General features: G+C 36.9%; 1 protein-coding gene across 3 annotated transcripts in view; it reads left to right on the top strand.

Moving 5' to 3' along the window:
- The window catches only part of Adamts5 (ADAM metallopeptidase with thrombospondin type 1 motif 5), a 47,412-nt gene that overhangs the window by 26,025 nt on the left and 9,949 nt on the right, over positions 1-11,438 (top strand). For 2 of the 3 annotated variants that reach the window (XM_004627706.2, XM_023711191.1), the window contains exon 4: positions 2,340-2,507. The exons of the other annotated variant lie outside the window; for it this stretch is intronic. In XM_004627706.2, coding sequence (XP_004627763.1) covers positions 2,340-2,507 — 168 coding nt within the window. The remainder of the gene's footprint in view (positions 1-2,339; positions 2,508-11,438) is intronic. 3 annotated transcript variants of the gene reach the window in all.

Raw genomic sequence — 11,438 nt, 5'->3', positions numbered from 1 at the left:
AGAGAGAGAGAGAGAGAGAGAGAGAGAGAAAGAAAGAAAGAAAGAAAGAAAGAAAGAAAGAAAGAAAGAAAGAAAGAAAGAAAAAGAAATTACATAGATAAGTTAGGACATTTAAGGAGCATATAAGTCACAATGTGATACCAAATACCATGCTAAAAGATTCACTAAATATCTCAAAATATCTTAAAAATAAATTATCTTGCTGACGTAAGTAAAAATTTTAAATCTATGTTCCAATTTTGCTGTAGTAAAAAACAAAACAGGGTACTCTCTTCAGCCCCTTAAAGTGAATTTGATGTTTGCCATATGCCCTGTATTTTAAATTAAAATTCTAAAATCTACTCTCCAAATGAAGTGAAAATCCCTCGATGCAATAATAAAAATGCATGCAGAAAGTGCTATTTATATCACTTTGGAGGAAAAGACATTACTCCATTACATACATAAGAATATCTTATTAACAAGAATGCAAAAATCACATTTTTAAAAATTGTATATAAAACCTGAATTTAAACACCTACATGTTATAACCATTATTTGCACCATGTTCCTTCTTTCTTTTCTATGCTAGACTAAAACACTCAAATATAAAATTCCCACACCAACCCCACAGTGTTAGTTAGAGAAAGTTCAATAATTGTAGAGTGGATTTTCAGCAAGTATTTGAAAGAGTAAGTCAATTTCAGTAGTGTTGTAAAGACTCCATTTTTCTGTGAGCTGGGAGTTCCTTAAAAATCTCAGTATACCACTCCAAAGCTGCCTAGGTTCCTGCAAAAGTTCTGTGTATATTTGGGTCATACTTTATCAACTCTGGTACTTGTTCATGCCACTGACTAAATAAATGTGAGTGACAGTGGAAAATTTTCCCAGAGAAAAATTGCTAGCTTCATAAATACTGTCAAGGTTAATAACTGAAAAAATCATGCTAAGTATGTGGGAACTTGGAAGATGACCGAGCCCTAGTCCCTTAGAGTAAGCCACAACAGCAGTCGGCTGCTCAGTGGGCAACTTGGTTATGAGGTGCTGGTGATTTAATGTATTGGCCAAAACTAGTTAGAAGGTCATGTGTAAGATTTCATTTCTCCTGTGTTTTACTGGCATACCCTAGACTCAGTAGAATGCCCAAGTTCTTGTGCTTGGCATTCAAGACCCTCAGGAGAATACAGTGGTCAGTGTGCTATAATGCTGTCTACATTTTTTCAGTGGTTTTATATGATTCTAGCAAGCTTTTCTAAAACACTGCAGTGGTGACCTGTCTCTTCTTTACAGGTTGCAAAATGCTCAGACTGCTAACCTGAATTTTTAAAAACAATCTTTTAGCTGTATTGGCTAATGCTATTTTATTCTTATGAGAATTAATAATGCGGAGTAAAAGGATTTTACTTGGATGACAGCCATGCGGTGATGCACTCTGGGAAATAACGTGTGGCTGATGAAAGGATGGAGTTGTGGGCAGCAAGGTCCTTCATGAGCACAACTGTCTGAGTTCTTCCGCACAGTTGCTTGTTTCTCGATATCTGTTTGCTCTTCATTGTTGAGCACTCTGTAATGGGCATATTAGTTTATGGGACACTTCTTAAGTGTAGAAAGTATAGATATTTCCTAAGTGTAAATGTATATAAATTCAAAGTAAACTGTTCTTTTATGTACCTAGTAAACATTCCCAATTCACTAAATCTCTAAAAAGGAAATGTGAAGCAAGCTTATATTTGCATGAAACTGGAAAGTTACTAATTTCACTTCACTTTCTCCTCCATCCCCCAGTCATCTAATATAACCATTTAACTTGACCAAGAAAAATAGAAGTCACTGACATTCAAACCCCCATCTATGTAATGTTTGCAACTTGTATGCCATCAAGATAGAATACAAAGGATTCAATAGTGAATGGCAGCAGATGCTCTTTGATCTCAGGGGGATTAGGGTGGATCAGAAGAGGCAGAAAATTAGACAATCAAAATAATATGTGGTAAGGATGATGACATAATCCTGCAGTTGCCTCATGAATTCTAGATTCTAAATAAGGCTTTGTGTCTACATGCCAATGAGCATATGCGATCCAGATGAATTATGGGAAAATCCACTTCTTACTTAAATGTTTCAGTTTTCAGCCAAATGTTACTCCTAAGTATCTGTTCCAGTAACTTCATGCAGATTTTATTTCCCTGGGGATCCAATCTCTGAATGAGAAGGCACTTAGAATGAATTCATCTACAATTAAGGGGCAAGAAATGTCAAGTGCTAACACAATTGTCAGGGAGAAATAGAAGTCAAAAAATCACCCATTATTTGCTTTCTTTAATTTATTTTCTGATCACTTCCTCTGTTTTCTCCCTTAGGGCATCTCCTTGGCCTATCTCATGATGATTCCAAATTCTGTGAAGAGAATTTTGGTTCAATGGAGGATAAACGCTTAATGTCTTCCATCCTAACCAGCATTGATGCTTCCAAACCCTGGTCGAAATGCACTTCAGCCACTATGACTGAATTTTTGGATGATGGCCATGGTATGTGTCACTACGGACAACTTGGGCTCTGAAAAGCAATTGGGGATTCAACTTAATTTCTCACCCTTTCTATAGTGCTCAAGTTGCCCCCCAAACAATGGTTTAGACAGCGTAAGGAAGGGAGCATAGAAATCAACTGTTGACACATAATGCTAGCATCCCTGGTGGCATTACAACCATGGTATGTTTTGAATGGAAAGATTCAAAACAGAACAGAATGTGGGAGACCACACAGAGTGCCTAGTTGGTATCCTGAAACCTGGCTTTTATTCCGTCACTCACCACTGGCTTCCTGTGAAAACTTTGGCAGACATCTTTGTTTGCCTGCTATTAATATAACACTGAGAATTATTTGAATTATTTGTCACCCATTACAGGGTGTGGCTAAGGTGTTGCTGACAATTCCACCGGATTCTCTGCATGCTAACATAAATCCAGGAAAGGAAGCTCTCTAGGTTTTCACTGACTGGAAGAATTTGATTTCAATCTGACTGCAGATTCTCCTAAAAGAAATGCGAACTGCAGACAAGAAGAGAAATGCAGCCTCTGATGGAAAAACACTTCAAAATGTCAAAGAAAGCACTCAGATTTATCCTTTAGAGACAGTTAAAGAACATGGCTTTCTTCATTAAATTCCATAAAGCTAGGATTAGCGCTGCAAGTTACATAAAAATATACAAGCAGTCACAAATTTTAGAAATAGTAAATCCTGGCCCCTAAGTAGACCTTTAAATAAACTGTTGCACATTTCATAGCATCCTTTATTACTTTAAAATAATATGAACCCAGAAGAGAGATAAGGTAAGAGGTGAAGATGGTCTTCAGGTACCACGTGGTTCAAGTTTCTCATCTTACAGAAAGTGACACTCAAAAAACAATTCTGATTATAGGGTTGTTTTTTTTTTTTATAACATTTGCTTATATGTGTGGTTCAAAGGCAGACAGTCTGTGACACTTAGCTTTCTTAGTTCCACAATGTTTATGACTTAATATTTTCATGTCTTAGTGTATTTAACATGTTAAACTTTGTGTAAACTTTGTCTTCACAGAAATGATAAATTCATGTTAGACAAAAATGAGTTCAGCTGCAAAGTTCTTTAATATCATGCCCAAATGGTATTCACTAATCCATTTTTGTTACATTAGAGACGAATTAGTATGGTCTTCCTGCTCTTAATAGAGACATTTTCTATTCCTAAAAGTTATCTAGGACCAATTTGATTTAAGTATGAAGACGAAATTATAAGAAATAAAGCCATGCTGTTAAGTTGAGCTGTGGGGGACTCAGGTCAATAATTTCTGACATTGCCAGTTAAACAGAACACCCAATGCTATTATGGGGTACTGGACTCTTTTAGAATATTTTGCTGAGTTTACACACCTATAATATTCAATAACGGAACTTAGAAAAAATGGGGTATACCGATGAATGTCCATTTTGTATCTGTGTATTCAAAGTGGTTGGGATAGATATATAGTTGCATTCTCTTATTGAATAGAATGATTTGTTCTAATGGTGTTTGTGGATAGGATCACAAGTCCGCATCTGTACAGCAATTAACCACTAAGAAGAATATATGCAGTGTATTATTTGTTGAAAAATAAAAAAAAAATAAATAAAATAAAATTACTGCCAATTACAGCACCTGCATGCAGGTGCAGAGGCCGGCGCTTCAATGCCCTTGCCATGCCTACCCTGCTCGCAGGGCGCACCGAGACAGCAACTGAGTCTGGGTGTGGTGCCTAGTGCCTGTATTCCCAGCTCTTGGGAGACTGTAAGCAGAAAGAATACTGTGAGTCTGATCTAGTAGTGAGACCCTGAACACCCGGTAGACCCTTCCTTAAAAAATACAAAAAAAATTAAAATAAAATAAATATTTTATTTTAAAATATTTTTTTCTTATTTGAAAAAAAAAAAAAACTTCCAAGTATCTTAAAGACTTAGAACTTATACTAGGAATCAATGTAATATGTCTTTCTTTTAACTTATGAAAAATTTTAATTTTATGTTTAGTTCAGAGTATAATTCTGGTAAGTCTTTAAACAAATGTTTATTTTATCTGTTAGCTTGCAGATATTGATCAAATCAAAATATAATGAAGTGTTTCTTTAGTGGAATCTTAACTGTCCACTCCTAAAATTCATTTTACTTTTACATGTTTTTCAAGTTTTGTGAACATAAAATAACATTATAATACTAATATTTTATTTCAAAATTACACATTACACATTCCAAAGGGTTGAGCTGAATCTTGAATCATTAAATGAGTGGATTTAGTTGCTAAGGTAGCAAATACTTATGGTTAGAATGAAATCACACTTTTTTCCCCTGTACAAGTATTAGGTCAACTACGTACAATGCTGTGCAAAATTTCGTTCCTTATTGCCATAATTTTGAAGTGATTCAATTATCTCATGTGTGTGGAATTTATGACTTTATTTTCTATGCATCAAATATACTTTCGGTGCTATATCCATTTCATACCATTATTAATCTATTTAAAGAAGTTCGTACTCTGATTTTAAAGACAAATTCACAACAAATATATGTATTTTCTAAACAGATCTCTATTTTTATTCCAAAGGCCTCATGACAGGGAGCAACTGAGCACATCCTTTGAATGTGAATGGGTCTGAATGGGTTATTTGCACTGATAAAAATTATCCAAATTTCATATATCAAATTCAGTTACCAGAATTATTTAGGCAGAAAATGTTCAGTTTATCTGATTAATCTCTTTAATCAAACTGAAAATCTGTCACTTTTAAATAAGTTTTTTTTTTTTTTTTTTTGGAGAGACCTTTGTTTTACACTAAGAAGAATGCCTATTTTATAAGTTACTCATGAAATGCTTTATTTCAAAAGAGAGGAAAAAAAAAAAAAAAAAAAAAAAAACCTAGAAAAGGTGACCTGAAACACTAGCAAAGCTCAATTGTGTTTCTTTTCAAATAACAAAGGACAGATGCATAACTGAATCTGGCACTTTTCTGTAGCACTGCTGCTTAATTGTGAACTTAAGGGGATTAATATTTTTTTTAAATGAGAAAGAAAAACTAAGTCAGTGTAAGTGAAAAGGTGGGTGTAGAACTAACAAACCCAATTTTGGGAGGTCTGAGGTTCTGATACTTTAGCAAACAGCCCCAGATAATGGAAAATCAGGCAAGTTCACATTTTGTCCAGGAATGACAGACTTAATGAAACCATCTCATAAAATCTTGTCGCACAGAAAACTATTCAGGCTGCCACTTAGACCCTCTTTATTCCTATTTTATAGCTCTATACTCTTATTTCTGTTTCAATTTCCTAAGTAATACAATCATCATAGGAGTCAGTAAGGGATTCAGACCGATAAACTGATTCAGGAAATGATATTGCTTGACAATGAGAGAGAAGCCTCAAAAGTTGTTAAACACAGCCCTAAAACATAAAAAACTACAGTAGTCTGGTACTGTTTTCCAAAATTCAAAACCCTTATCATACTACTGTTAGCCCTAAAGATATTTGCATAATTCAGTATGGTACAATAATTTATATTTAGAAAAAAATGATTTTCAGCTGGGCATGGTTGCTTGTGGCTGTAACACCAGCACTAAGGGGAATGCTGAGGCAGGAGCACCGCTGCGAGTCCCAGGCCAGCCTGGGCCACTGAGTGAGCTCAAGGCCAGCCTGAAGTGCACTGTGAAACCCTGTCTCAAAAAGATAAATAAATAAATAAATAAATAAATAAATAACATCAGCTATTTAGGTAAACAAGGTTAAATGCTGACACTATCATAAGGCAGCAAAGCCATTGCTGTATTTAAGAGTGGATGCTCACAAAATTTATGTAACATTTTGGTGATACCTAAGCAGTGCTTTATCTGGAAAATCCATTTAAGCCCCACACCACCACCCCCCAGCAGCCCTGGAAAGATGAGATTCTAAAGTAAAATTACATTCAAAGCTTTTGATTCATTTTTAAAATTATTAACCTTAAGTAGCAGGACATTTGTCGCACTTGACTACTGCCAGATTTAAATTCATTAGTATTGAGTGTTTCCTGATATAGATCCAGCAAGAAATATGCAGCAATTAGATCACCACTGAGAAGCCAACAGTGTGTGCACTCAAACGGAGCTGTATTGGAGATTTGTAATTCAGAAAAGTGGTGTCCATGGGTCACAGGACCCCTCCCTCCTGACTGAGGTTCTTGTAGAAATTCTACAGCATCTGTAATGTAAGCAAGTTAGCTGGGAGTGTGATTTTTCTAAAAGGAAGGTAGGAGCTGGCAGAGAAATTATGAAGTGAAAGCAGGTTATTGAATTTTCTCCTTTTTTTCCTTCTATTTTAGGGAAGGGTCTCCAGGGTTTTGAGGGTCTCACTACTAGACAGGACTCGTAGTGATTCACCTGTTTACAGCCTCCCAAGAGCTGGGATTACAGGCAAGCACTGCCACGCCTAGTCTCAATTGCCATCTCTGAGAAGCCCAGGGGCTGGGCTGACACAGCAGGCCCCGGGGATTGAACCCCCAGAAACTGTGCCTGCTTGCAGGGCTATGTGGCCAGCCCTTGCTGTGATTATATAGTGGTTTGTATTCTGCGTTGTGAATTTCCTTTCTTAAGTGCTTTATAACCTGGAGGCTAAAAAACATAGCTGTGTGTGTCACATCCTCAATCCATGGTACCCAGCACAACTATTCAACTCAAGGACACCCTCAACACAGATTGCTAAGGAAAACCCATAGGCAACTTCGAGAAATTAACCGGTAGTTGATGTAAAGGGCTAAGTTACAGCCACTCACTAAACAGAACTTTGGATAGAAAATGGTATTAGAAAGTCAGTCCTCCAAACCTGTCCTTAATTGTCCATCACACAGCTAACAATCAGAGCTTAACATACCATTCTTAAAATTCAGGCCTAGTTATTATGTGTGTGTCTTGCTTTCTACCATAAGCACATACTTCAAAAGGAAACAAATAAAGTATCCTGTTTTGAAGGCCATAGTGACCTGCAGCTTTTCACGCCCTTGCTTCCTCCTGGATCACAGAGAAGCTGTAGTCAGTTTCCTTGCAGCTGCACCTGGGGTTCCCTGCGTCTAATGCCTCCAGCAGCTTTCAGGGCTCCTTGAATGACTTTTGGTCAACATTCTTTGTCCCTTTGTCCTTTTGTCCTTTTGTCAGTTCCCTGTTCCTTTACCTGTGGCTAACTGCAAAATAATTCATCAAGCAGCAGGAAAATGCACCAGTTTCTCCTTTGATAGGAAATATTAGAATAAACACCTAAAAGAAGCCTTGTAAGGGCAGGGAGTCTGTTGGGGCTCTTGGATGTTTTGTTAGCGACACTAATTGATTTTCTCCTAAGGCCTTTTGGCTTACCTGAGCCTCAACCTATGAAGAAGAGTTGTCTTGGGCAGCATATTAACAATTAGTAAAACTGTTAATTTTCCCATTTTATTTATTTTATTTCCTCTTTTTATAAAACTAATCAAAAAGTAGGAAATGTGGTCTGCAGTCTGTGGCCTACAAGTTAACTTGCCTGTTCTAGGCCATGGACACTTGAACCAAAGCCTAATTTTAACCTTGAGTGTTGAGAAGGAAAGAAGAATGAAATCATAGCACTGCTAGAAGTGAGAATGAAAAATTAAATTATGAGGAACAACAACCTTATTCTGATCGTTTGCATTCCTTATGATATGAAAGAAAAGTACCAGTGAAGTCAGATGTAAAATAACAGATTTTTCTGTTTTGTTTCCTGAAGACAAGGCATGTCTTTCATTACTCCTGGGTGGAATTCCATGGCCAGAGAGAAATTATTACATTCTTTCATTTGTTTATTCCAAATCACTGCCTTTTACTTTTGCAATCTTTGCTTTAAGCCTTTAATTTAACATGGATAGTAAAATATATGTGTGCAATATTTACACGTTTTTATTGACTTTTCTAGAAATGATCCACTTTTACCTAGAAAATGCTGTAAGAAGGAAGGAAGGGAGGGAGAGAGGAAGGGAGAGAGGGAGGGATGGAGGGAGAAAGGAGGAGAGGGTGTAGGAGGAAGCAGCTTCACAATTTGTAGAATAGTAAAATGAAAAAAAAAAGTTTGCAGCAAAGCTCAGATAGAATTTCTGACTAGGGTAAATTCAAAACTATATGAGAAAATAGTAGGGAACAAAAAGGGAAATGTTTTGGAAGTAAGTAAGGGGGAAAAAGAAATGGAGGACTTAACAGGGGATAAAGGAATTGAAGATGATTAAAAATGATACATGCATGTACCAGTTACTTGAAGCAATCATCACTGCTATGTATTACAAACATGCATTAATAAAAATGTGAAGTGCTATGACAATGTTATTGAGAATGAAAGGAAAACTGAGTAGGGAGAGTTAATAGTAGATGAGATGACTTTAGGGGTCAACATAAATGATGCTCATGATAGATAAATCTGCCCCTGTACCTTTCTGCTAAATTGTACCCTTTTTTAAAAGTGGAAAATATTTGTCCAATTGAGTTATACTTAAATTTTTAAATATTTAGTATCTTTAGGCTTATAAACAGGCCCAATAATGATTTGTTGTCATTATTCCATGGCAAGCACCTGAGGTGAATTGCAGATGTCTGTACCTATTCCCTAACTTAGCATAAAAATGAAGTTAGTACATTGCATGCTACGGTAACTTATATAGCATCAAGCTCTAGTACTTAGAGCATGGATGACAAATCAATAGCAATCATTAAGTAAAAGAAGCTGTTTTATTTCAAGTAAGCAAAGGTTGTCTCCACATGACCTCAAGGAAAACATTGCAGAGCAGATCTACTGATATACCTAAATTTTAATAGGGAAACAAGTGAGTTGTGTTTCTTGCTAATATACTGAATGAAACTGGGTAAAAAGATGCCACATCTTGAAGTCTCCTTGTTGTAGGCAGATGTCATATCACGTATACTATATTCCTGTTCACTGCTGGTCAGTTCATGAGATAAACTTGGGGTCAGTGATTTTATATCTGTGGGGGGGTGGTGTGTTCTTTTGGCTCAGGGTAAATGTATTCACACATGGCAAGGACTTCACAGCTAATATTTAGTTATCCAGGTCTGTGATCTGTGCTTTTCAGTAAAATTTGTTCAAGTTTCTGAAAGCAGCACTTTTGAAGAATTGGAAAGTTCCCTTGCTGACTCAGCCTTGTTGATGGTCTTCTAACCTGAGAGACTTGCTAAGCTTTCCTGGGCGTGCAAGCCTCCCCTTCCTTTATGTGGAGCAGCAGGCGACACTGTTCTTCCTGAGCTCTGAAGAGCCTAATCTTGCGCTATCTGTAAATAAAGCTTAGTGAGGCCTTGCTATGATTCTTTCCTATTCACTCAATGGTAATGTTTTTCTTTTAACTTCATGTGTTCTTCCCTGTGTTCTTCTTGGCGGGATACTTATTTTTAATGCTTTTTCTGGCTTGCCTTAAGAAGCTGCACCTCTTCAAAAACCCTGGCTCTGAAGTTAGCTAGGAACTTTGGTTTGTATTCATTTTCATATAATGCCTTCCTCACACAGGGACAAGGAGGTGTAATGTGTTCACTTTGAAGAAATGACTACAGTTGTAAAAACATTTTCAGTACACTTAAAATGGGCTTTATAGTTTGTTTCTTTCTTTACAGTTTGTTTCTTAATGAAAAGTAGGAATACAGTTTTTATTGACTAAATGAAAAGAATAATACATCTAAGAATTTCTTGAACAGGCTGCACATAGAAGGAATGGTGATGGCTCCATATTTTTCTGCTCTCCCTTTATATCTTGTTAGCTAAGTTTATTTTTAGAGTGTCATAATGAAAAAAGAAGCATTTCACTTATCTTGAAAATAAATTAGGGGAAAGTTAACTAGCTGACCAGAATCCTCAGCCATTTAATGTTCCACCAGGATTAGACTTGGGGCAGCTGTTTTTACCATTCGGCATAATGTTCACTACTTAAGGGATCTTTAGACGTACCAGCCCTTCAGCAGAAAAATAAGACGGATGTGCACACTCCTGCGGCAGTGTAGTCAGTGAGGAAGCCAGGGTCTGCGCACAAAGCCCTAGTACTGTACTGTCACTACGGGCAAGCAATCTGACCTATCTTTTGTTTTCTTCAGTTGCCTTATCTGTGGAACAAATGGATTAAGTGAATCTGCTTTAAGAGTTTGCATTCATTACATAAGAAAGCGCATGCTGAGAACTGAGAATAGTGTGTAAAGTATGTACAGTGTACCACATATGTTACTCTTATTGCTGTTACAATCAGTATGTGAATCCTAAAAAAGTAAACAAACACAATTAGGCCCTAGAAACTGACAGGAAATATGCACGCGTGAATGAGTTTCTAGAGAAGATTAATGCTGCCCATTTATTGGGCAGGATGTTTAAGGAAGGGCTCCGAGAGAAGCAGAGTTCAGCCTCTGGCTGTGTGTCATGGACTCCCCACCTCACTCCTGCTTGCCTGTCCCCAGATGCACAGACCATGTGCGGCCCAGTAAGACAGCCACGTGGTTCTGACAGAGACACTCAAAATGCCCAAATTATTCCAATTTCATGAAAGAACAGACACCAAGGGAAGAAAAGGAGAAGCATATAAACACCATCCTAGTACTTAATTATTGAAGATTGCTCCTTCTCCTATCTCTTCTTTCTTCTGTAAATTTTGAAAGGCTTTATTAAAACCTTTGTCAGTTCAGGAGAAATATTTTAGTGAGTCTATCCCCTTCCCTTTAGTCAGGAATTAAGAGAGGTAGGTCGGACTCATTTTCCTGTTCATGGTACCTAGAATGTGCTCGAGAGCATCCTAGGTGCTCAGCAAAGGCGCACTCAGTAAGTACAAGACTAATGAAGTACCACCTTGGTTATTTTTATGGGAATAAGCACATGAGGAAAATGATCAACTGGAAGTGCTGAAAGAGATGTAAATAGTGTAGCTAGAATACTGTTTCTCAAAA

The sequence above is a fragment of the Octodon degus genome, unplaced genomic scaffold, assembly GCF_000260255.1.
Source record: "Octodon degus isolate 3935 unplaced genomic scaffold, OctDeg1.0 scaffold00020, whole genome shotgun sequence".
NCBI lineage: Eukaryota > Metazoa > Chordata > Mammalia > Rodentia > Octodontidae > Octodon > Octodon degus.
The sequence above is the reverse complement of the archived record's forward strand: the minus strand, read 5'-3'. Positions and strand labels throughout refer to the sequence as shown.